We start from the raw sequence: 26,621 nt of genomic DNA, 5'->3' as shown, positions 1-26,621 counted from the left end.
TCATCTTTACAACATTTGAGGATCATATTTCTCCAACATAACTATCTTTTGAACATTATACTGAAGCCTCTCAGGCTTATTTACATGAAAGACTTGTGTTGAGACATTGAAAAGACGCTTAATTGTAGTTTGAGGTGGTCACATTTTTACCAGAAAGACAGAATGACATGACCGCAGAAGTACGGATTCATTGACAAGTTTTGTATTAAGCAATCTTTACACCATGCAGTATCAGGGCATAAGCTAAATTGTTAGTTTCCAGAAAATGAGTTATGTTTTTCTTAATCTGCTGCAAGATAGCTTCACACACTTATCTGAAGATGTCAGAAAATCTAGCTGGCACAAAGGAGGTGTAATTAGTACCGTTAAACTTCCATATCAATAGAAACACTGGTTCAGAATCCTAGGAGTTAACAAAAAATACTTTGTCAAATCTCTTGTGCAGATTTCTCTGTACTGCAAGCCAGCATGCTGTTCAACGTCACTTGCTATCAGTTTGGAAGTGGACAGGAAGGCAGAGATTTGTAGACGCTTGTACAATGCTTGAATTATGAGTCCCTTACTTTCACAGATCCTAAAATCCCAACTCCCCTTTTGAAACTATTCTTTAAAGACTGTTTACAAAAAGAACCTTTTAATCAATAAAATCCAAATACAGTAAGAATTTATAACATCTAACATCTCTCTTCATTTCTGGCCAGTGGAACCGAAGCCACCTGTACCACGTTCAGTGTCATCCAGAACCTGAAAAGAGATTAATAAGGTTAGCTTTTTAAAGACTTATGCTTGTGTATATATACTCATTTGTTTCTTGCATGTTCTTCATCTTCCCCACAGAAAAATCAGTACATTTTCTTTTATGGAGAAGATCTTTACTGCACAAGCATAAATAAGCTTCAAGTTTTTAAACTAAAATTAAGTTCAGGAGTCAACAGAACACATGTTAAAATATATTTTTACAATATCTTACATGTTCAAAATATATGTCAGTCTGCCATGTTTTCAATAGTTTAAAACTGTAAATTGCTCATTTCCAGGAAAACTGCATCCATCTTTTCTTCATTTTTTCTTTAAATTCAGAGTGGGATTATCACCCCATTCCTTCTCTTGCATTGACATGGGCAAATTGCATGGGTTGTCATAAATTATAGAACTCTAAGCAGACATGCCTACAAATTGAAATTATTCCAGATTTCAAGTAAACACCAAAGTTTGTTTGTAATTCTTATATTTAAGAATCACTGATTTTTCAACTCTTCACATCCCCTGCGTCCCCAACAGGCTTGTAAGGACTTACAATTAAGTGTTAAACTGCAGACATTTTCCTTTTTAATTCAAACAGTAATAATTTACATGTTCTTACAGGCAGCAACAGAAGTAAATAACTTTTTGAAAAGCCCAATTGTTCTCTGAATTTTGACAGATTAAATACAGCTCTTCCTGTACACTCAGACGAATGCAAGTGTTTCATTCCAGTAACTTACTTGAACTTCCTCCAGCTCAGGATAGAAGATGCGTTCACAGATCAGCTGGGCAATTCTGTCCCCTTTTTTAACTTAAGAGAAGTTAATATGTTATTTTTTAAAAAGTAACAAGCCCAATACAACTTCAATCTTCATATTTAAGACTCCATAAAACATTATGGCATTAGCAGTAAATTTTGAAATTTAAATTATGTAGGCATCTGTAGCAATTTGAGTTCAGGTTATACCTAGAAATTTGCACTTAAGCAAGACTAAAAGTCACTCAACTTCCCACTAATTGCTAAATTTAGTTTAATAACTTCAGACAAGTTTTCCAGAAAAATATTTATTAACTTTTTGCACACGATGATTTAAGTGCTCCCTTTTTGAAATGCAACCCTGGTTTCCTCCCTTTTCTTTGAATATCTCTAGCTAGATAACAACAGTCCCCAGACTCAAAATATATTCTGATGAGCACAGGGGAAGTAGAATAGTAAAGCATTGGAGGGGTGGGCATCTTTTGTGTTTGTGGGGAGGGAGAGGAGAAGGTAGCATAGCTGATGGTAAGCCATCCCTTTCCCCACACACTAATTCCCGTAGACTCCAGGGGAGGTCTTCATCATTCCCAACTATTGGCTCAGTTGGATTCATCAGATTGGGACTCCTCTTCTGGTGAACCACAGGGAAATTTTCCAGATGAAAAAATTGCCACTGGGCAGAGCTGGTCGCTCAGTCCTGGAGCTACAAGTCTTTCCATGCCACCTGTTATACTGGGAACATAAGACTTCATGGTTGCCTGTTGCAAGGCACGGATGAGGACTTACTTGATTTTCCACGTGTTTACTGGTTGAAGAGGGAGGCATATGTTCTTAAACTTGGGTGAAGTATTCCTTAGGGAATATGCAAATATCAAGTTTAGGTTGCCGACTGCAATCTCAAATACAGATTTTTCTCCAATCTAATGCTTACCTTCAAAATCTTCCTTGCCGAAATTAAAAAGTACAACACCAACATTTCCTCTGTAATCTTCATCAATGACCCCAGCTGTAATAAAGGGAGTAATTAAAAACTGTATCTACAATTGCTGGAGAGATGTTAATATCAAGGAAGAAAGATATTCATGAAATAGTAAGTTAGATTTGTAGATACATTTCAGCACATTAAGTGTATCCATCCATCCCCTTAAGAGATTGGATATTAAAATACTGGAATATCCAAATGCAAGTCTAATTTGCAATGATTATGAACTAAAAAGACCCCATTGCATTTTTTTAGAACGTTATTTCTAAAATTTAACATGCATATTTCAATAAGCATTTAATACCACTGTTCAGTGATATGATGGTTTCTTTTGTCTATCCCATACAAAAGATTGAACAAATTTAGCTGAGAAAGGGACTACATCAAAGTGGTTGTCTAGAACAATAGATTTCTTCTGGATTTAAAATGGACACTGTTGATGAGAAACATAGCCTGGCTGCCATATATGAAGTTAAAAATATAACTGGCTATCTTATATTCTTAGCCTTACTGAAGTTCTTCTTTAAATAGAGCTTCAGCTAATGCGGAGCATTTTCTGAATGGAAGCAATGTGGTAGGAAGTCTGAGAGAGAACATACAGTGCACACAAATAAGCTTTTAAATACTTACTAAAAATCATTAAGGCCCAGATATTTAAAGGTATTTAGGTGTTGCTGCACTCAACGTAGTAGTACATAACTGATTTAAGAGCCTAAATCCCACCAACTGCCAATGGGATTTACGCTCCTAAATTAGTTAGGCACTGCCACACTGAGCCAGAGACTACTACATTTTTAAGACATTTATTGTCAAAGTGTTTCTATTCAGCTAGAGGTACATTTTTTTTTCTGTCCCAGCATGTGAACTAGATATTGCTACTTATTACAAAGACTGAGAATGAAGCTTGCTAATTTAACATAATCAGAGCTAGTTTTACTCCAAAAGTAATACACAAAATACTCTCTAGTGGTTCGACTTTGCGTACTGATGGATTACTACAGTCCTAGTATTTTTAAAAGCTCAGTCATCCTCTAAAGTTTTAAGTACAATGGACTTTTAGACAGCCTGCTTAGATATCTAAGTACAAAAATCTAAATTTAGTACCGCTCTTTGGTTAAAATTTGTGTCGGAGATCCGTAGAAGAGAAGAATTCTGGCAATTTCAGATATTCTAATTAAAGCATTAACTCCCACACACTTAAATAAATTCCCTTTCCATGTAATGCCAGAGCCATGCTTGCAATGCTGGTTTAGGTCACTCTAGAGCAGACTACTTGCTGCTAGTTTACCTTCTTAATCTGTCAGCAACAGACAATTCATACAGCTCTGCATACATGATCCTCATTCCTATTCTAGTAATAAAAAGTGGTACTCTTCTGTATTGTGCATACTGGAGACTAATTAACTCTGTGGTGAAGTTCATATTATTTTAAGAGTCTAGTTATATAGACAAAACCACTGAGGTTTTTTTTTTTTTTTAAAAAAGAAGTCTTAATTGTGAATCTGTTTGTTCTAAAATAAATACCACCAGCCTTTAACAGAAATTGGGTCAAAGTGGAAAAAAAAAGTGAAAATAAGATTAATTGGCTATTTAGGAATCTACAATAAACTAAAAATAAAATTATATTTAGTGATATTCACCTTTTGCTTTACAACGAGAAGTTGAGAGGGTCATCAATATGTTTTAGTGCTCATAAACATAAACTAAACTCAGGAATAATGAGTAGGGAGGAAATCAGTGCCACTGCATTAAATAAGATGGCTGGGACCATCAGCTAGACCTCTTTCCCCATAGCCTCCTAACAGGGATGGTGGAACAAAGCCATAATAGTTAAGGGGCAGGTCCCCAGCTAATGTAAACTGACATAGCCCCATTGAGTTAAGATGCCCCTTTAACTGTTTCTAAAGTGAAATGCCAGAGTCGTCATTTTACTTTTTACAGTTACTTTACTGCAGGTTAAGTTTTAAATTTAGAGTTATTATAAATTCTTGTTGTTTTATTTAGTGCCAGACTCCATTTTTTGTTGAGGGGAGCAGTGGAGTTATGCTGATTTACGCTAGTTGAGGAGGATCTGGCTTGAAGTCTTTCCTTTACCTTTTACTGGCTGGGCCTTTGGAAGTAGGAAAGCTTCATAATGCTGCTTCAGTAACCCAGTCTCAGACTAGTACTGTAGCTTAGTCACTACAGCAAACACTTTCAGCATGTCATAAAGTTGCCATCCAAATATTTTCCTTAAAGAACAGGCTCCTGCTTTTTGTGATCACCCCCTCAAATGTTGCCATGGAGATTTGGCATTGATGCGCCATCTCCATTTCACCACTTCCCTGAAACAAACAGCACACATAACAGACAAAATAGCGTCTAAGTGCTGTTTCTTGCTGAGTTAACATTTAACAAACACAACACCTGGCTCCCTAGTACCCAAATTTAAAAACAGGTATCTTGTTCTCAGACATCTTAGGGCCAAGTTCTATACTCCAATGTGCATGTGCAACTCCAGCTGAAGTCCATGGGAGTTAAATGCATATATTTTAAGGACTAAATCCCGCCTTGAAGAGATGTTCCAAAAACACCAAATTCAGTCAGCAAGCTTGCTAAATACCTCACCTTCTGTGTAGGTAAACTAGTAGGAACCCTTCCTGAAGATGACTAGACTTGCCTTTCATAAAAGGTGTTATGCACCATTTGACTCAGTCATAATTCACCCCATTTACTGATTCATTAAGCCTTAACAGCAAGACCCAGATAATCATATCCACCTATACAGCCAGAATTCCCGGGTTACACAGAAGTGCTGCCTATCAGCATCATTTGCTCCCCTCTCTCAGACAACTAGAAACTTCTCCGCAGGATTGTTAGATAGATTGTTAGATTGAAGCATTGAACCAGCCACTCTCCATGGCACAGTCTGTGTATTCTTATGTGATTTCTACACAGAAGTAGACTGCTTGCAACAGAATTAACTGCCATTAGGTCCCTTCAAGCAGCACCAGGAGATTCAGCCAGTGTCAGTATATGGAATCATGCTGACAGAGGAAACGGGTAGGAGATCCACCCTCTCTGGGGACACCATCACACCAATCCCCCGGGTCGTGTGAGTTTGGAGGTTTTACTCCCTGAACAGTCAGAGCTCTCTTCAAACTCCTACTAGAGGAGGATTTCCTGATCTTTTTTTTTTAAATAAATAGATCAGTTAACTTCGCTATTCAGTCCCTCTCTTGCCTTCTGCAGGTGGGGAAGAGAAAAATATCCTCCCCATGAGTTAAAAGCTACATCTGATAAAAGCCAAGTTAAGAGAGGGAGTTCAGCCACAGAAATCTGTCAAAACCAGCCCTAGTAGTAAAAGAATAAGCAACTGAAATTATCATTACACTAGATAGAACTAGTTTAATGATTTAACAGCACCTCTTAGGGTGCAATTATGAACTAGACAGAGGTTATAATGATTCTGTAGCCTGATAGAATCTCTTTTTTAATAGCCTGAGTTTGATTTCTGGCTCTATGCAGTGTGTGTGAAAAGTTCTCCTTTTCAGGATGGAATAGAGAAAGATGACTTCTGCCCTGAAAACATACATGCTATAGGCTGGATCTGCCCTGGGAACCTAAAGCTAAGATGTGATAAACAAAATGATTTTGGAATATGCTGCAGCCACTGCCACTAACCTAGTGCTGTGCAGAATGAAGTGGCAGAAATGCTGCCAAAGCCATGCTAATTTCAAGCTCCATTAGAAACACAGTAGGGTAGGAGTTTGCCAAATAGAAAAAGGGTTGGTAAGGAAAGAATTTAAAGAGTATTCCAATAGATAGGTTTGTTTTTTTAAAAAGTGCACCAGAGACCGACCTCCATTTAGTGTTCAAACTACATCGTCTGTATCACAAAATGTAAAGGTACTTGGGGCAGGAGCCTAAAACATCCTCTGTCTCTATAGGAAGAGGCACTCAATTTAAGTAATTACTATGGATTAACAGGAGGTAGCAGGGCAGAAGCTTGGTCTGCTTAAGGTTAACGTAACAGACCTTTTGGGATTCTATTATTCAAAAACATCTAGCTAAAACAGTTATACACTCTCTTGAACACTAGGAGACTTTTCTGCATGATCTACTTTGGGTGGAAAGCATCTAAATCATTACTGGAAAAATCATGCATTGGAACTGGCAGAGTGAAATACTGACTTCATGCAAAAGCCCTTACTCTGTCGAGATTCTGGCATGTCACTTGTTGGAAAACCATCCACGCCTACCAGATGTGGATTCTGAACAGAATCCTGCATGCTCAGTTTTTTCCCCAGCCCCTTATTTACAGCCTGGGACCTCTGACAATACATTTGTATTGAAATAAAACATTTCTCTGCTATGTCAAGTGTGCTTATACAAGACACTGAGTTCCAAAGAAAACATCAATGTCTGATTTTTCATAAGAGGCACCCTACCAACTGTAATGATTATTTTCATTTATGATGTCACTTTTTTCGAAATGCTGAACACAAAAGTTAAACATAAAAGATTACACGGTTAAGCACTCAATTCAGAAAATACCAAAGTTACTCTACCCCTGCTCTTACCCTGTGTATATGCACTGATAGTTTGATTACATGATCACATTTTCAGAACCTTAGATGCAAATATATATTATTCTACAATACACTACTACAGGAAAATATTTGGGTCACATCTTGTCCCTGTTTCTTTTGTTCCATCAGACAGGCATAAAGAGAAGAGAGTTGTCCTGAGGTCCATAGAGGATTCCCCAGAAGGAAAATTCCCTATGACAATAGGCTGGCATAGTGAATATATCAGGGGTAGAGCCAGACCTTAATATGTTCCAGTGATCCTCAGCTGGTTTACAGGGCCCGTAAGCTGTTCTAAGTTATACTGGGAGTGGTTTCAGCTTTGGCTCCAGTATCAGGGGAGGGAAACAAATGGCTTAGATCCATCTTTCCCCACCTCCATGGGTCCTGTGCTGGCTGCAGCTCAGCTGCACCAAGGATCTGGATCTTCATATATAATGACTTGTATTGAGTGTGATGAAGAGCATGGTTGATGGGAAGGTGGTACAGCTGAAGCTTCCCTATAACCTACTTATTTTCCCTATAACCTACTTATCCTACCTACTGCTATAAGGGAGCTTGTCTGCCAAGTATCTATAATTACAACTGAGATATATTCAGAGGAAAGTATCACATATCCTCACTATTATTCAAAGCCACTCTGATTTCACTAGATCTATACAAAGGTTGAATAATGAGTGGAGTCTAAAATTTAAGTTACCGTTCTTTTTCCAAACCATTTTTTCTAGAACAAAGTATAAAGTTAACCTTATCTTTCAAATTTGCCTCTGGGATTCCTTATCTCATTATTTCCCACCTAGTTTTGATTAATAAGATGTAAAACCATAGTATGTCAAAGCTAAGTCTTCATCTTAATTAGCCATTTTCTGACTGTGAAGAACTAGATATGGAAATAAAAATAAAATTTTCCTTTGCTTATACTGTTGATACTCAAATAATGATTTCTTATATCCATTTAAACTTATATGCCAACAACCTTTAAATATTAAACTTTTTGTAAGGGTGAAAATGGGCAAGGAAAAAGATGAATAGTCAAATGGAGGAAACTGGCTGTAAAAATGAATTACTCTTGAGTTACTATAACATTTTGGTTGTTATAATTATTACTAAATAGCAGCTAAATAACATGTTTAAGACTATTTCCAAGGCATAATAAGAGGACATAGCAGTAAAAGGATGACTAACAGAAGCAAGAACATTCACAATTAAGTCTGAAATTCTGGGATGATGTTTATAGCTTTGTGTTAAAGTTCAGGGCAGAAAAATAAATAGGTAGGAAAGAATGAAACAATTGTTTTTGTTGTCTTGGATTAAAACTAATAAGGAATTCAAATCTAACAGAAAAACAAGTCGGTAGTTAGCGGAGAGTGCAAAGCAGCAAATTTGAATCTTACTGAACAAGACAGAAAAATACAAGAACAAGGAAAAAAAATCATCCCTAGTACTTACAGTTTACAGTAAACCCGAGAACCACAAGAGATTATGAAAAGGTCTAAATTCAACCCTAATGTAAATGAGTTCATGCCAGAGCTGAATTTGGTCCCAATGCTTTATCTAAACTTCAGAGATACAGACGAACATATGTTGTACTTAGTTCGATTATCATCATCATTTGGTTGATGAATGTTTGTTAGACAGGCATTTGGCCCATTAAACACTGGCTACATCAAGCATTACTTCAGAGAGAATATCATTTGGTTACTATTTTCTGTATCTGAAAAAAAATTAATATGCAGATTAGAAAAGAATTACGGCTTTACTAGAGCCCAAAAATGTGACCTAAACTTTCTTCTTACCAGTCCAAATCAATCTGAAAGAACGGTAAGAAAATGAAAACCATAAGCAAGATTCAGTCCAAAATAGTTTGGGAACTTAGATCCTGGGATGAGTATATGATTGAAAATCTTAAATCACAGTTTCCATTTATTTTACTGAAGTCCTTAAAAGTAATGAAGCTGTAGTTGTCACTTTATAGTTTTAGTATCTAAATTTCACTTTGAGACATAGAATAAAGATTTACAGAGACTGTGAAAAGAACATAAACATCTTACCACCAACATCTATGAAGTGTTTTGCAGCTAATCCAGAACGTGGGGCTAGAAAATGAAAAGAAGTTTAAGAAACCTTCTGAAAATGAATTTTAGCATGAAGTCTATGTATGCTAAATTGCTCAAAATCAGTAAGTCCCACCACCAAAAACACTGAACTAGCTCCTTCCAAAACCTACATGTAATCCTACAAAATGTACAGCAAGTGTCATTACATGACCGCAGTAGGTGACAATATCAACAGTTGCAGACTATAATAAGATTGCAGACTAAGTGAATTGGGTGTATGATTAGAGTAGCTGAAAATGCATTGTTTTACCTTGAAACACCACTAAAAAAGGTTGTTCAGACTATGGCCATTTATATGACGCTTTGGCCCTTCTTCACATTATCGTTGAAACACCTGTTCCATAGTAATCATCACAAAGAAGTCAGGTATAGTGGAATACACTCTAGTTACACAAAACAATAATACACCTAACTCACTTAAAACTGCAATTCTGGCATAGCCTGCAACCCATTAACAGATTTTAAATGACAGTTGCTAATGCAAGGTAATTGTTGCTAAGGCTTTACTTCAAGCTGCTTTACTTTGGGGATTAAATGTTACCTTACCAGCTTTACCTATTTCCAAAAATTTTAAATTGGCTGAAGATAAGAGAAATGTACAATCTCCCTTTTCGGAGGATTTAGTAGTAAACAGTGTTGGAAACACTGTCATTTTCTTAATTTGGGATTCATTGCTGATCCTCTTTCATTTCATTGAGTATTTGAACACACTACATTTAGAACCCAGGACAGGCTTCCCCCTTTACCACTTGTAAATCTAAGTGCACATAATAATTATAAAGAATGAGTAGTAGTAGCACAAGCCTAAGGAAGTACCTCAATTCTTACCTGGAGGAACCACCACTAAAGAACATACTTGAGACTACAGCCATTTTATCCTTGACCTTTCTTGAGATACCAAGAAGAGGACACTAGTGCCAATTGTAGAAGTTGTTTTTGTGATAAGACAATCATTACTGAAGTACTTATAACCCTCATCAATGTAGTATCAAAGCACCTCAAGTATTTAAAAACAGATACATCTTTTTCCTCCCAGCCTGTGAAAGAAATGGCTTGATTAGTTTATATGAGTTTTCTATGTCTAGAACTTGGTGGGGAATCCAAATCAGGGAGCTTTGCATTTAGTTCTGAAAGTGACCATGTTTCAATAGGAACTTGACTAAAATACCAATTAAGTTTTCATAAGCTGGCCAACAGCAATCTGAGTTATTTCCACTAGGGCAGGGGTCTCAAACTCAATTTACCTTGGGGCCAGTGCCAGTCCTCAAATCCTCCTATCGGGCCAATAATGTCACTGAAGATGGTGTTCAGAAAAGAAAATATTTATACTGTATTTTTTATTTTGAATTTCTTAGAAATAATAAGTGTCATACAACTTTATACAGTTTGTCGCCTGCCAGAGTCTTTAGTGTTTGCCGGACACCTGGCAACGTTTCAGTTCTGTCAGTTTATTGATGTTTGGCCTCAGTGACTGAGCAGTTGAAACCTACAGGATTGCAGCCAGGTGTGCATCAGATAGTTCTGTTTGGTATTTTGACTTGTTTATATTCATTGTGGGGGGAAAAAATGATGTTGCCTCCATGGCTGACTCTGCCCAGCAACTAATGATGCTATCTTTGTCCCTCTCCCTCAGCCAATGGGAGCTGCGGGGGTGGCACCGGCAGCATGTCTGCATGCATCTCTCCTCCACAGCCTGCAGTGGGGAGGTTCTCAGGCTGCAGATGGCTCGCGGGCCAGGACTTTGAGACCCCTGCACTAGGGTGTGCTAATTAAGTTGTACTGTACTTTGTTTTTTCCCCCCAATATTCTTAAGAGAACTTAAAATATTATTTTAACCAGATCAGCTGCTTTGACCTACAGCTACTACACATCACTATACACTTGAAAAAATCCAAAAAATTTCATAAATGTATAATACTTCAAACAAGTTATGCACATTTTTATTAGCAAAGTGTTTCACATAGTTTATTATGAGTCATCCATCAAATCTTCAAATATTTTCACCAAAAGATGTGGTAATAGCGTGTTACCTAGAGTACCAGGTTCAAGGTAATTTAAATTTCATCACAATCAATAGGCTGAAATTAAAAAGGAGTCCAGTAAGGTGCAGTCTATAAAGAGGAATTACACCACTGAACCACATTCACTTCTCCAAAGATTTTACTTTAATGGGTACAACCCTCCTGTGCAGCCACTCAAACTGGCTTAAGAGCATCCTTGCAAAGGAACGGCAACCATTTAACTAAATCAATATAGAAACAGACTGGGTTAAATGGTGCCATTTTTGCATGTTGACCAAGCTTCAAGGCAAGCCACTGGGGCAAATGAACCTGTTTCAATGATGCTTTTCTACAGTCTAACTTACCTACTCTGCCATAACATCCAGAAGGGAGGGAGATCTGAATGTCAGTTTTCACTATAGCCTTTTCCATAGCAGGAATCACATAGTTATAGGCACTAAATAAAGCAAGCAAATATATGTCAACACTTACTTAATGTTTTGGGTACTTTCTTGTTGGTAACAGAATGATTAAATACACGAACCTATAATTACACATAGTAAAGACAGGGCTTGAGGGGTAAGAACTATCCCAGTGTCTGTGTAAGAGCCACCTACAAATCTACAAAATTCTATGCAGATATTCAGACTTGGTGGGGCCTAATAAATTGTTTGTGCTGATCCAATTGCATGACTAGCAAAAGGCTGATAACAGTAATTACAGAGACCTCATCTGCTGGTACAGGCTAGAACCTGTAGGTCTTGAGAAAGAATTGATGTTCAAGGCCTTGGAGGAGGAAAGGGAAGGCTCTATATGCATTAGGAAGTCCTTTCCAAATGCAGTAAGCAATGTGGAAAAAGGTACAAAAGCTAGTATGCTGGAGACAAAGGAACTGAGCAAAGGGATAGGGCACAAGGAAGCCCCTAGGAAGCCAATGAAAGGATTCAAAATGCAGTGTGACCTGGCCAAAGAGGCAGATGCCAGCTGCTGCAGGCTGCGTGCACTGGAGGAGAGTGGAAAGGGGAAATGAGAGGGGGCAAAGTGGAGGGGGATGCAGAAGTGATTAGAGTAAGGCCACTCTAAAGTGCAAAACCCTGCAGAGACAATTATTGTGGTGTGAGGGGCTGGTTTCCCTGTCGCTGCAGCTAGCGGGTCTACACAGAGAGCAGCGCGGGGTTCGCTCACCCGGCTGCTGTCGCGCGCCACGCTCCGAGGCCAACGAGCCCCACAACGGAGAGGGCCGCAGACCCCAGCGCCGCTGAGCAGGGGCTCTGCGGGCCAGCCACAGGGGAAGCGGGAGACGATGGCGGGCTCCGCAGGGCGCATGGTAGCCACTCGCCCTCTACCCAGGAGAAGCTGCTCCGCTCACCGGGCGCGCCCTCGGGGCTGCTGAGCCCTAGCTCGGGGGGCTAAGAGGGCTGATCTCCCCCCGGCTGCACTGGCCGAGAGCGGCGGGCTCTCGGGCACTGCACGGAGCGGGCCGCCCCTCACCTGTATAGGTCGTAGCCAGCTGCGCGGGCCGAGCCCCGGGACGGGGTGGACGCGTTCTCGGAGAGCTTGGCGAAGCGGAGCCGCAGATCAGGCTCCGAGGCCTTGAGCCTCTTGCTGGGGGACACGGCGGGGTCTGCTCCGGAGCACGGCATGGGAAGAGCGGGCGAGAGAGAGAGAGAGAGAGCAGGGGACAGAGCTGAGCGAAGGGGCGGAGCTGGCGTTTCCCGCCCGCACCAGCCGAACCGTTACCACGCCCCGGCCCGGCCCATGAGGCGGAGTCGGGCCCTCCCCCCGCAAGGACAGAATGGGCTCTCCCGACCCCACCTCCTGAGCCCCCGAGCCCCGCCCCTACCCAGGAGGCGAGCACTCTGGGGCCGAGCTGGCCGCCGGCTGTCGGTATTGCTGCTGGGCTCCCGGTCAGGTACCCCGTCACTTCGCTCCTGGGCTCTGGCCAGGCCGGAAGCCCCTCAGGGACATCCCGCCAGTCGCGCGTCCCGCAGCACCGGAGCTCTGCTGTCCTCCCGCCCCCCTACAACCTCGGAGCGGTGCAACTTGCCATCTCCTCCCCCGCACCCCAAAACAAACAAACAAACCCACCACCACCAGGCCCTGCAGCACCGGAGCCCTGCCATCTTCCCACCACCCTGCAGCCCCGAAGCTGTGCAACCTACCAGCCCCTCCGTCCCTGCAGTATGGGAGTCCTGCCATTCCCCCCCGCCGCCCTGCCATTCCCCCCCCCCCGCCGTGCAAAACCTCTACCCCGCCCCTCAGAGCCTGCAGCACTGGAACCCTGCAACTCCCCGGGCCTGGCAGCATCGGAGCCCTGCAACCCCCCGCTGCAACTCGCTTCCCCACCCCATGCCGCACTGCCGCTCCCCGGATTGTGCTGCGGCGCCAGGGCCACGTTGCACAGGGTTACTATCGCCGCAGCCCCTCGCTCCCCTCCCCTTACTGTGTCTGCGGAGGAGCTGCCCGAGGAGGCGCTTGGCCAGCATGGCGCCTGCTGCAGCTCGCGGGAGGGGGGAACTAGCTGCTCAACAGCAGCGAAGGCCGGGCTGTAGGCCTCGCTTGGCGCACGCAGCCGCCCCTGGTAATCCCCAGCCAGTGCAGTGAATACAGGCACTGCCTGCAAAGGGACCCTGTGTCCATCGAGGGCCAGACCCGCGCCGCGCCTTCCGCACTGCCCGCTTTACACCTGTCCCTCAGGCATCACCTCGGCTGTGGTCTCCGCTCATGAGCTGGAGGGAGGTGGGAGCCGCCCAGGAAAACTCAGGGTGCTGCAGGTAGCGGGGCCGGCTTCTTCGGTAAGCAGCTCCCGGCCCTGCACAGGACATCTGTGAGGTACAGGGTCTCAGTTGAGATGTAGAACTAATGTCAGGGATCAGCAAAGATCCCGTGGTACTTTCCACGGGGATCAAAACAGTATCTCTAGTGTCTGGGCTGAAACTCACCGAGAATAATTCATTGTATGGGCTTCTGGTACTTCACTGTGTGGTAGGCAGGTGTCTCCATTTCAGAGACGGGGAGCTGAGATAGAGACATTAAGTGAGGAGATATCTATGGTACTGTCAGGAATTACACCGTTCTGGCATGAAACCTAGTGCAGCACCTTAACCACAAGATCATCTCCTCAATTCATTATACAGTAGTAAACCAGAATCTGGCTAGAAGTCCTTCCTGATAACGCTGTCACTTCTAGTTTACATAATTCTGGGAACATTTGAAAGGTAAAACAAAACACTCTGTCAGATGAAGGCAAAAAACCCTCACACCCATAAGAACCTCCAAATCCAGTCTGCAAGGAAAAATATGATTAGTGAAAAACTCCTTGATTTTCATGAGGAGGATCATATACTTCCACTACCCCTTTAACCTAGTCATTTAGTTTCTGCTTAAATATAATATTGTTTGATTCCACCACCACATTTGGATGTTCATTGCACTTTTTTCACCATGCTCTGTAAAATAATACCTCCTTATATTCATACATAATATTCCCCTAGATCAAATTTACTCAGACAAAACTGCACACCCGCTTTTACACATTCATTCTGTTGTGCACAGACTCAGAGCTTTGATCTAAAAATTGAGTCTTCTAACAAAGTTTCCATTTATGGATTTGATTAAAGATATTTCAGTAAAGATCAAAGGATATAAATGGGACTGAGTGTTGCATTTTTTAAAATGCAGTCATGGGTGGCAGAACCATTGCTATTCGCTTTAACCCAGTCATGGAAAACAGATTTCTGTATATTGCTTGATTTGAGGTTTGTTTGTTACTGGTATTAGATACTTTCCGTTTCACAATTGGTGCACTGTTTTTGCATGAGGAGGAGTGGTGGATATTATAGCCCACTACAGAGAAAATGTTAAAATACACTACTTTAGATTTATATTAATTTTTTTACAAAGGTATGTTTACTGGGAAAAAAGCAAATTAAATCTATATAAAGATAAGCAGTCTGGGGTTTTCTGTAGCTGACCCCAATTGATTGCTTTCATAGACAGACTTGTATAATACCTTCTAATTAACACAGCAATGGACTATTTTATAAATAATCTGTCCCCCATTTTGAATTCTTCTTCACCAAGGAGTCACCAAAAAGAGATAAAAAGATAGCAGGATTCCGAGTAACAGCCGTGTTAGTCTGTATTCGCAAAAAGAAAAGGAGTACTTGTGGCACCTTACAGACTAACCAATTTATTTGAGCATAAGCTTTCGTGAGCTCACGAAAGCTTATGCTCAAATAAATTGGTTAGTCTGTAAGGTGCCACAAGTACTCCTTTTCTTTTTGCGAAGATAGCAGGAAAAACTTCCTAACTGTACGAACAGTAGGACAATGGAACAGACTGCCTAGGAAGGGTGTGGAGGTTTTCAAAAGAAGGCTGGCATCTGTCTTGAATGATTTAGACACAACAAATCCTGCATCTCGGCAGGGAGTTAGACAAGATGACCTTGCAGTCCTTTCAAATCCTATGATTCATGTGAAATCTTAAAATCATGTGAAAGTGAAAAGAATGTAAGAAAAGAGGTAAATACAGAAAGTAGAGCGAATGAATGTTTTAGTTGTGTGCATACTCTTTCCAGCTCATGGACTCTCAAATTATCAAATAAATAGAAAGAAACTAAACTAAATCTTTGTCTAATTAGGCATTTTCTAGAATGGGAATATATCAGTCCTCCCTTTCATACCATGAGGGAAAAGAGGAAATGGTACTCCTGGGGGAATTCTGTGCCACTGCACACGTGCAGAATTCATGTCCCCCACTGATTTTTTTTTTCTCTGTAGAAAATACATTCTGGCAGAGAGGTACTGCAGTTATGCCGTTTGCCCACCATGGGCCGCTGTGGTGCAAGAACAGAAGGCAGCCAGTCCTGGAGAAGCTGTGTTCCTCACTACCTGCCTCCGGGGTCAGGTGAGGAGGCATGGGATATGGGGGAGGGGCGGGGCGGGCCGAAGGGGCTGCTCATGGGTCACATAGATGGGTTCATAAGGGCTAGTCAGGGGGACAGAGTGTGGTAGGGGCTGAATGGGAGTGCAGGGACACAGGAACAAGAGGAGGGGTGACTGAGTGGGGGTGAAGGGACATGGGGATGGGAGGGGGTGGCTGAGTGGGAGTGCAGGGATACATGGGGATGAGGGAGGAGGGTGGCTGAATGAGGACACACTCCCACTCACACCCACCAATCCTCCAGGTTCACTCCTTCCCAGCAATTACTTCCCTCTCCCTCAGCTCCTCCATTAGCCCTGACTCCCCCAAGCTTTTGCAGTGCTTCTGCAGGTTGCAGGAAATACGTTTCTGTTGTAGTTTAAATGAATTATTACTCAGAGTTCTGTATTAATATGCCAAGTATGGAACCTATTTGTCAAAAAACATTTCCTGAATCTTTTTTTGTTGTCTGTATTGCTACAGACATACCTGCTGACAGGTATTTTGAAATAAATTACCAAAATAATTGAAACTGGTATGATTATATTGTATTATTTTGACAAATAAAATGTGCAGAATTTTGCAAATTTTTAAAATATTGTGCTCAGAATTTTTACTTTTTGGTGCATAATTCCCCAATGAGTAAAATGCTTGCATACTTGCATGTGATCTTTTCAATTGTCATTTGTAATTAGTTAAAGTTACTATAGAGACAAGATGGATGAGGTAATAGCTTTCATTGGACCAACTTCTGTTCATGAGAGAGGCATGCTTTTGAGTACACAGATCTCTTCTCCCTGCCCCTTGTGTGTTCTGTAATCTGGGGGACCTGGCGCCTCCTGGGGTATCTGAGCCTCTCTCCATCTGGGATCTGGGGGAGGGCTGAAGGTAATGCAAATTTAAACATCTGCAGTCCAGAAAATGAATAGTTAAAGTATAAACACTCCAGGGAGTGAGGAGGCAGGACTGGCCAGAATGTCGGGGAGGAAGGGGCTTGGTTTAAAAGGGGTGAACTGGGAGAGACTGGGGCATGGGTGAGGAAGCCTGGCTGAAGCAGGGGCAGGAGTTGCAGCTGTGGGTTAGTAGTGGGAGTGAGGGGTCCAGCTCAGGGTGCCACTCAGGCTACATAATCAAGGTAATGTGTGTGTAGCCCTCCAGCAAGCTGCTTGCTGTGATGTGTACACAGCAGCAGAAGGTAGGAAACAGCAAGGAGCAACATTTTAGATGTTAATGGCTACTACAGTGCCCACTAATGGCTTAATGGGAAGGGGAAGGCGAGTTGAAAATGTTGGCCGGGGGGGGTGCTACATTTGCAGGGAATGGTGGGGTAGCCGGTAAAGAAGGAGAGAGATATATCAGCCTTCTCACATGCTTAATGTTACTATAACCAATATGTTATGAAGCTGAGACATAGACCATGGATGAAATTTCTCTCTCCGGCCCTGTTAACAGATGCACATTGCAAACATTTCAAAGTATGACCATTATCCCCAGTCCACTATAACAAAATGTACAGTAGCAGGGAAGAACACTTAGGAATCACATAGTAACCATGTGGCCAAGGGCAAAGACCACTGGCCTGGAACTATTCCTAGCTCTGCCACTGGGCTGTTGAGTGACCTTGGGCAACGTGCTATGCCTCTGTTTCCCATCTGTAACGTTCTTTGAGATCTACTGATGAAAAGCACTATATGAAAGGTAGGCCTTTTGATTATTACCTAACCACAGTAGCATATCAGCTGCAAACTCAGGCGAAAATTACAAATGCATAAATGAGCGCTAACTCCTACCAACAAACATTTTCCTTTCTGTTAAAAAAACAAGGAAATTAAATGGCAATACCTTCATTAATGCAGAGTTAAGGTTGCCCAGCAGTAGCTTGTGCCCTTTCAGAATGTCAAGTTCAGAAAATTCAGATTTTAGAAAATGAGGAACTACAGAGCTAAAGCGTATGTCCATGTAACCTTAACTCTACCCTCTTTGAATGATGCCTCAGTATGCCCATACTCGTGCGCTGCTTTAAAGTGGGAAGTGATTGTTAAATTTCACCAGTGTGGTATTCTGTCAGTAGAGTAGGCTAAGTGTTTGAGTGTAGGGCAGTGCAGATAGCACTTTTTCTTTACAGTGAAAAGACACAGTGCGAGGATGTATGAAAAGGGGTTTGGGGTAATTTGTTTAATTATACCTTTTAGTAATTTGTAGTTTAAATATTAATTATACATATATTCTTTAATGGAAATAAAATAGCCTATTTTAATGATAATATAGTACTGTAATATTCCAGAATATACTACAGAAAAAACATTGCACACAGATAGTTAAGTGGACTTCAATTATTTATTTCAAGTTAAAATGTTTAACAGATGTTCTTTAGAAAGCCCAGCAATTAAGGGAATAATCTATTTTGACCAGGAAAATTAAGACATTCAACTAAAGAGTAAATGTTATGTTTATTTTATTATAAGTTGTTTTGCAATTTACCAAATCAGTGTAAAATGTGATCCTCTAAATCATATGAGATTGTACATTTGGGAAAACCACAATGTTCATAACAAATCTTAACAGAATGTTATTTTAGTATTTCATTAGCTTCACTTTGAAATCTATTTCATAACCATATGTGATTATTGCAATTATACATTTAATTAGTTCCATACAATAGTTTGAAAATTCATGATCAGCTATTATCATTTAGAAAGTAATTTTTCATAAATCTAACTTTTCTGTTTGTCAGCTAGTTGGTTTGAAACTGTTTGCAAATAATGCCTTATGAGTAACTGGCAAATATATCTGGTAGGTGTCTAAGATAGATGCATACATTCAAAGAGACAGCATATGTGTTTGGACATAGTACATTTTTATATAGTCAGTAATTTGAGAAATATAATTGGGAAACACAACTTAAACAGGCTATTTTAAGGTATATATCTGTATTACATTAAATTATCGTTTTTAGTCAAATGCAGTGAAACTTGAGAGATATTTTCAATATGGGTCGATTTTATTGTCATTCTCCTTCATGTATAGCTATCAGCAGTGATGTCAGCACAGTTCTGAAAGTAGTGTTTGTTTAAATAATTTCTGCCCCTTCTGTTAATTGGCTCTTCAGTAGCAAAGCCCAAAGTATTTTAGATTCTATATAAATTGTAGCTTTTTAAATTTTGGGTGGCACATAGTTGTTTTTTTAAAACAGGATATTTATGATTTGGAGGACATTCTCCATCAGTAGGTAAAATTCTAGGTCTAAACTACACAATAGTGTCTCTTTAGTATGGCTTTGTCTTTAAAAATACCTGTGTTGAAATCAAACATACTGTATTCTAGGTATTTATATTTTACTAGGAGTAAAAAGTTAGTACATTTTTGTGGTTGCCCCTGACCAGTAAGATTGGAGGCAGGTTCTTTGAGAGAATTTCTAACCAAGCCATATACAGGTGATCAGACACTACTCCTTTTTTTGCCACTGGCAAGCTCCTGTTGAAGTAAAAAGAGGAATAACATTAATGTTATAAATATAGGGTAAACCTGATAATATGCTTTTCAATACATACTGTCTTGAGTAGAAAACTATAACCAATCTATTTAAAACAATCACACAACCTAAGCATGAACATTCAAAAAGTTAATCTTATAATATATGGGGTTTCTCTTAGGCCCTGATCCTGCATCACTTACATATGTATTTAGATTTATTAATGTGAGTAATCCCAATGAAATCAATGGGGCTGCTCATGATAGTAAAGTTAAGCATATAAAGTTAAGTGTTTGCAGAATTGGGGTCATAGAAATCACAAATTAGTTATATGTCTAGCTTGATGAGAATCAGAGGAGAGAAAATATAAAGCTGATAAGTCATACATTCCATCTGCTTTGTATCAATCAAGATCTGCTCTAAATTATTTTAGGACAGGTTATTCCTAAGAGATCTGGGTTGTACAGTATAGAGTAATTTTCCATATATACTGCAAATGCAGTTTCTGCCTCCAGGAGATTGTGTTAGTAGCAGAGACTGAGAGGCTTATCAAAACACAACAGTAACTGAAGTTTATTCAAGCACTTAAAGTGTGGTTCTGCTCTAAAAAATGGTTCTCTTAAAAATAGTTTCATCGTTCCATGTGTATCGGTTATTCTATTTGTCAAGTTCACAAGTAAGCATTTTTTCTAATTGCCATTCCTGCACAGTCATCAACCTGGAACCTAAAAGTACATATTTCTGATTCTTAGATCCTCACCTAAAGACTCTTCAATCCAAATTATACCCTGAGTAAAACCTGTGCAATTCCTATTCTGGGGGAATTCTGCACCACTGCTCATGCTCAGAATTTATGTCCCCTGCAGATTTCTTTGCTTCCCTGCAGACAAGTGACCTTCTGACGGTGAAGAAAGGGGAAGCCACAAGAGCGACAGAGAGGTAAATCACTGTGGTGCAGGGAGTGGGACTGCGGAAGACCTGGCTCCCTACCCTGCACTGGGCTCAGCTGCTAGTCCTGGCGGGGCAGGGGAGGATGGGACTTCCTCTTCCCCTGCACAGCATCCAGGGCTGGGTCAGGCCCACCCCCAGATTTCTCCCCCAGCTGCAGGAAGCTCTGCAAACTCTCCTCCCACTCCTGCTTCCTGCACCCATCACTCTTCAGCTGCAGGGGGAAGGATCCCTGTACAGGGAGCTGCTCCCCCATCCACCCAAGCCCCGTGCATCCAGAATCCCTCATATCCAGACCCTCCCGCTGATCCTCACCCCCCCGCAATCAGAACCCCCCACGATGAGCCCCACTGCACCTGGACCACCCAGACGAGCCACCCGCACCCAGATCCCCACCCTACTGAGGCCCCAATCAGCCGCACCTGGATCCCCACCCCACTGAGACCCACTCCCCCAGCATCTGGACCCCTCCCCTGTGCCCTCCACACCTAGACCCCCCCTGCCAAGTTCTATCCCCCTCTCACATCCAGACCACCCCTTTGAGCCCCAACCACCTTCACCTGGACCTCCCTGCAGAGTCCCATTTACCATTGCACCCAGAAGCTCCCAAGAGGCCCCATGTACACCCAGATGCCCCAGTGAGCCGCCCGCACCCATATTGCCCCACACAGAATCCTCTCAACCCACACCTGGATCCCTCCACACTTGGATCCTGCCTTGCTGAGCCTGCCTGCCCACACCTTGTGCACCTGGCACGGAGGAGGGGTGTTTCTGGGGCAGGCCCAGTCCTTGCTCTGTGTCAGGGTTGGGTGCAGCCTCACAACAGAATCTGTGTCTGGGGTGGGGGCAGCTGCACAGTGATCTTCCACCTCTGTGCAGCCAGTGGCCTGCGCTCCTCAGTGCCGTACTGGAGCCTACATATTTATTTGGCAAATAAATTTTGCAGAATTTTACAGAATTTTAAAATATTGTGTGCAGAATTTTTAATTTTTTGGTGCAGAATGCCCTCAGGAGTAAATTCTATTGTCCTCACTGGGCTTTCCCTGAGAAAAACAGATTGGTCCTGCAATCTGAACCTAACTAACAATTCTGGTTATGATACATAAACCAAAAGAAGAATTCTCTCTCTTTCTCTTTCTGATATCAGTTGACTTTGCAATGTTAACAATAGTAAAAAGAACTATTTTTGCCATGATAGTAAGCAGATACAACTCTGAATATGCAGAGAGTAAATTTGTTGGGCAGGAAGGTGCCATTTTCCTATAATTCTTTTTCAGAGTAAAACCTAATTTTAAGATACAAAGAACTGTTAACTAAGACAGGTTTCAGAGTAACAGCCGTGTTAGTCTGTCTTCGCAAAAAGAAAAGGAGTACTTGTGGCACCTTAGAGACTAACCAATTTATTTGAGCATGAGCTTTCGTGAGCACGAAAGCTCATGCTCAAATAAATTGGTTAGTCTCTAAGGTGCCACAAGTACTCCTTTTCTTTTTGTTAACTAAGAGTGAGCTTCAGCTTCATCTGGAGAACCAGCATGAGGCTTGTGCGCTGCTTAAGTCCCACAAAAGGCCTCAAAAGGGACTTAAATGATACATAGCCCTTGTGCTGGACCTCTGGACAGAAGTGAATTTCGCTCCGAGTGAATTAACATACATTTTCTGTTGTTCATATCCAAAAAAATACCTGTATGCAGGTTAACTTATTTATTTTCTGAGTTAAAATTGTGCAACTTACAGGACAATGAGATTAGCAGCCCTAGAGTATGCCTGTAAGAGTTCATTCAAACGGACCTGACGGTAACTCTGGTGGGAAAAATTAGATTCCATTAGACAATACAGTTTCCTGGATGTGGAAATTACTCTGTGTGGTTGAGACAGAATGTACCCCTGTTTTCACACCCTACGCACTATTGTAATAATCTTTGTACAAAGTATGCCTTGTAAGGTATCTTTCAAAAACTCATCATTTGCTGATCAGTATCATCCTGATAAAATACGTGTGGCAACATTGCATGTGAAATTATAAGATTCCACTGTATGCTATTATTAACACATGTTTCAAACTGAAGTTGGCAAACAGGTCTATCTTAAACAAAGGAATGTGTGCTCTCCTTAATTTGCATTTAAGCAGTAAACAGAGTCATCAAGCAGGAAGGGAAACGGGAAGTTCAATCAGGTGAGGAAAAAGCAGGGAACATCCTTCCACATAGAGTTTTTGTCTGCTATTTCCTAGCTGGAAATGTTTTTCAAGAAGGGGACTGAAACGATAAAAAGGAGGGACAAATGCCCCAAGGAATACCTCTCTCACTCCCTGCCCATAACATTCACTGCACCTGAAGCAACAGAGGAAGCCTTTGTTGGATGCTGGGAGAAGGGATCCTGGCCTAAGACATTTGGCAGTACAACTGCTGAAAGCATGTGGTGAGAAAATTTTGCTTTGAATTTAACATAGTTTGTTAAGTTAGGCACCAGCAGTGTTTTATCTTTATTTTTCTTGTAACCATTTCTGACTTTTATGCCTCATTACTTGTGTTCACTTAAAATGTATTTCTTTGTAGGTAATAAACTTGTTTTGTTGTTTTATCTAATCCATCGTGTTTAAATTGAAGTGTCTGGGGAACTCCATTGGGGCGGCAAGTTGTGTGCATATTATTTCTATTAAAGAAATAACAGATTTAATATAACTTGTATTCTCCAGGAAGCGGCTGGGCAATACAGAACATACATTTCTGGGGGGAAATCTAAGACTGAGGGTGTGTTGGAGTCACCCTGTAGTATAACCAAGGCTGGTGAGAGCCAGAGTGTAACCCAAGTGTGGATGACAGGCTGCAGTTGCATACAGACACTAAGGGTGTGGCTTGCATGCTGGCAGGCTGTTTGTGAGCAGCCCAGCTGGGAACTCCTTCAGCAAGGCATCCAGGGTAGCAGGGCAGGGGTAACACAGGTGCTCATTAGTCTGCATTGTACCCTTGTACGTCACAGTGGTGATATACTAGAGCTTGAGAAGCCATGGGGTTTTTTTGGTCAAATATTTGACTATGGATTATGGCTGTCATATATTTCTTTGACTGTGGATTATGGTAGTAGATTACTTATTATGGCTGTGTGGGGAAACTGCTGTCTGCAGTTGGCAGTTTAATATGTTACTGCATTTAATTTGTCAGGTGCCAAGGTGCCATCTCAATGGGTATAAAAATAAGAACATATAAGAACGGCCATACTGGGTCAGACCAAAGGTCCATCTAGCCCAGTATCCTGTCTTCTGACAGTAGTCAACGCCAAGCGCCCCAGAGGGAATGAACAGAACAGATCCATTCCTTGTTGCCTGTTCCCAGCTTCTTGCAAACAGAGGCTAGGGACACCATCACTGCCCATCCTGGCAAACAGACATTGATGGACCTATTCTCAATGAACTTATCTAGTTCTTTTTTGAATGCTGTTATAATCTTGGCCTTCACAACATCCTCTGACAAGGCGTTCCACAGGTTGACTGTGCATTGTGTGAAAAATTATTATGTAAATAAATAAGCCAGCTTGCAACCTAGCAGAGGTTATTCATTTTACTAAAATTTTCTAGAGGACTGATTGTAATATACATGGAGTAAAGATATAGTTGTTTCATGTATTTTATGTATTATAACCACTTGCATTCATGAATGCTATATTGAGGTTCAACCAGGATTATTACCAAAGTCAGACTGAGTTTCCAGAGGCTTCCAAAACACAACACACATAATAGAGAAGAAAAGAACAGGGAAGACTAATGTCAATTGGTGCCTAACCCCTAATAGGTTTTAAGTTGGGACATCCATACAGGTGTGAATTTCACCTTCAAGGAGTTTGGCATATCCTCCTCATCCTAATCCACCTGTCCAATACTCTAGAGAAAGGAAAAATAAGTAAACTATGGTTCATATCAATCTGCTCTTAAGGAATATTCCATCTCAATTTGAAATCTTGCCCTCAGTTTAATCATGTGTGTAATGAGTAAGAATCACCATAATTTAGTTAAGCATTTAATCCCATGTATGATACCTTAAAGTACCACTGGTATCCGAATAAGTACTACTATTTTCCTCTCTAATTTTAAGCCTGGTTCTAATTTTGGTCAGAGAATTCCAATTTTTGATTAACCTCTGAGGATGAAGGGAGAAAAAACCTCCATGCAGTAAACCTAAACTTTGTTGTTGCTGTTCTTATTTCTGTGAGTGGCCCTGCGGTTTCATGTTGCTTATTGGTTCAAATAGGTTTTTATTCAATCATTTGGGTCTTATGTTAATAACAAAGAGCCCAAGCCACAAAGTCTGGATTTGGATAATAACATTTCCCAAGTTTAGGGGTGTTTAGATCTGAAGTTCCAGTTTAGGTCCTTCTCTAAATGTATAGGCCTCCTCTCTTCAGCCTGCCCTCATAGCTAAAACCCTCCATTCTTTTGCTTCATGTAGCAGTCCTGCTCTTGGCCTTCCCTGAATGACTGTATAGCTGCAGAGGTAAACATTTAAAGCCACACTGAGTACTCTAGATAGGCTCTCTCCAAATCTTTGTACAAAGGAAAAATAACTTTTCTTATGATATTTACAATACAAACCCAATTCTTAAAAAAATCAAATGCTGACACATAGTTAACTTGTATATCAAATTCTTAGCTGATATTTCAGATTTGTTCACTAGTTTCTTTAGCTAGCTAGCCAGCAATATATAATAAAGGTAGACAAAGATTTACTTTCTCCTTGAATGCTTCCAGCTCTGCATCTGTAATTTTCCATGGAGTCTCTCTTTTTAATTTCTCGGCAGTTGTTAAATCTTTGCAGCTTTCATGGAGGCGGTGTGGTTCAATCATCTCTTCAAAGAATTTCCAGCTGAAACAAGAATTGTGAAAGAGGCCTCCCAGCAGGGTACTAACTCATTATTTCACAGATGATTTAGGTAAGGCAGGTCCCCCACTGACTGCAGAATGCAGCTGAATGACATGCAACATCTTTAAACATTTGGGGCCTAATTGTGCCCTCGAATACATCTATGCAGCTCCACTAAAATGAGTTTATATGGGTATAACTAAGAGCTACATTTGGCCCACTATCTCTACAATGAATTTACAGCAAGCATTGGTGTCCTTGTAACATAGCCTATTTAAGATGCTGAAATGTTTTCATTGTAAGCCCAAACTGGAAAGTATTAGTTACTAAGGCTGCATGTATGCTAGAAGCACTATAGCAACACAGCTGCTCCAATGCAGCTGCACTGCCGTAGCGCTTCTGGAGAAGATGCTCTAAGCTGATGGGAGAGAGCTCTGTCTTCAGCTTAATTATGCCACCTTCCATGAGAGCCCATAGCTATGTCAACAGGAGAAGCTCTCCTGCCAACATAGCCCTGTCTACACCAGCACTTAGGTCGGTATAACTTACATTGCTCAGGGGTGTGGATTATTCACAGCCCTGAGTGATGTAAATTATACCAAAGTAAGTTCTAGAGTAGACAAGGTCTACGTTTAATAAAGAATGCAGGACTTTACACCACCACTGAACACGCATAATCATTTAACAGAGTTTTGTAGTGTTAGAAGTCACCTGAATGATCAGTATACAGCTTTAATGAAATTAATAGCTAGTCTGTGTACGTTTACCCTAATGACAGGTGGAAAGAAGTTTTATGGCTAAGGCTCCGGAGTGGGACTGAGGGATCTGGATTCAACTTCCAACTTTGCTATAGATTTCCTGTGTGACTTTGAACATACCTCAATTTTCTCTGTGCCTCAGTTCCCATATGTAAAATAGGGTTAATAATACCTCCCATCTTGCAGGGGAGTTGGAAAAATAAATTCATAAACAACTGTGAGGTATTTTGAAACTACTGTATTGGCAGGCCGATCTATATAGATAATTTTATCATTTTCAGCAGCAATTTCAGAGCCTAATCCTGCCTGTAATCCAGGTGCACATCTCTTAATAAAATCAAGGGGATATGCACACAGGTTCAGGGAGAAATATGGCACTGTTGCAGGTGTCCAGTCATGTTATACATTTATTATATGTTATAAATAATGCTGAGCTTTCAAATGCATTTGCTCATGTGAATGCCAAATGTATTTCTGTTTGATTCCTTTGCAAATGTAC

The 26,621-nt window shown here is 41.0% G+C and overlaps 2 protein-coding genes and 1 long non-coding RNA gene across 11 annotated transcripts in view; 1 reads left to right on the top strand and 2 right to left on the bottom strand.

Moving 5' to 3' along the window:
- Positions 1 to 180: 180 nt before the first annotated feature.
- Positions 181 to 14,133, bottom strand: DUT (deoxyuridine triphosphatase). Of its 3 annotated transcripts, none has more exons than XM_084641863.1 (7): positions 13,873 to 14,133; positions 12,660 to 12,792; positions 11,534 to 11,625; positions 9,103 to 9,147; positions 2,433 to 2,507; positions 1,485 to 1,555; positions 181 to 744 (listed from the first exon to the last, which is right to left on the bottom strand). In XM_084641863.1, exons 1-7 carry the CDS (start codon positions 13,991 to 13,993, stop codon positions 688 to 690), a joined length of 594 nt encoding a protein of 197 aa, XP_084497989.1. In that variant the 5' UTR covers positions 13,994 to 14,133; the 3' UTR covers positions 181 to 687. The 3 variants fall into 3 exon arrangements, with proteins under 3 accessions (XP_084497989.1, XP_084497987.1, XP_084497988.1); XM_084641861.1 differs by lacking the exon at positions 13,873 to 14,133 and adding an exon at positions 13,612 to 13,768; XM_084641862.1 differs by lacking the exon at positions 13,873 to 14,133 and adding an exon at positions 13,331 to 13,379.
- LOC311527656 overlaps positions 12,995 to 26,621 on the top strand; it is a 38,314-nt gene continuing 24,687 nt past the window's right edge. Inside the window, exons 1-5 of one of the 3 annotated variants that reach the window (XR_014713408.1) lie at positions 13,027 to 13,080; positions 13,866 to 14,000; positions 15,950 to 16,076; positions 20,430 to 20,502; positions 22,742 to 25,163. This is a non-coding gene — a long non-coding RNA (uncharacterized lncRNA). Of the gene's footprint in view, positions 13,081 to 13,865; positions 14,001 to 15,949; positions 16,077 to 20,429; positions 20,503 to 22,741; positions 25,164 to 26,621 lie in introns of those variants that run through there. The other 2 variants (XR_014713407.1, XR_014713409.1) reach the window with 2 other exon arrangements.
- SLC12A1 (solute carrier family 12 member 1) overlaps positions 18,547 to 26,621 on the bottom strand; it is a 67,751-nt gene continuing 59,676 nt past the window's right edge. For 2 of the 5 annotated variants that reach the window (XM_084641854.1, XM_084641853.1), the window contains exons 26-28: positions 25,232 to 25,367; positions 22,244 to 22,311; positions 18,549 to 19,565 (exon numbers count right to left, since the gene is read on the bottom strand). In XM_084641854.1, coding sequence (XP_084497980.1) covers positions 19,430 to 19,565; positions 22,244 to 22,311; positions 25,232 to 25,367 — 340 coding nt within the window. In that variant the 3' untranslated portion in view covers positions 18,549 to 19,429. Of the gene's footprint in view, positions 19,566 to 22,243; positions 22,312 to 25,231; positions 25,368 to 26,621 lie in introns of all 5 variants that reach the window. The other 3 variants (XM_084641856.1, XM_084641855.1, XM_084641857.1) reach the window with 3 other exon arrangements.

The sequence above is a fragment of the Lepidochelys olivacea genome (genome assembly GCF_965140295.1).
Source record: "Lepidochelys olivacea isolate rLepOli2 genome assembly, chromosome: 10".
Taxonomy (NCBI): Eukaryota; Metazoa; Chordata; order Testudines; family Cheloniidae; genus Lepidochelys; species Lepidochelys olivacea.
This window is presented reverse-complemented; position numbering and strand designations above follow the sequence as displayed.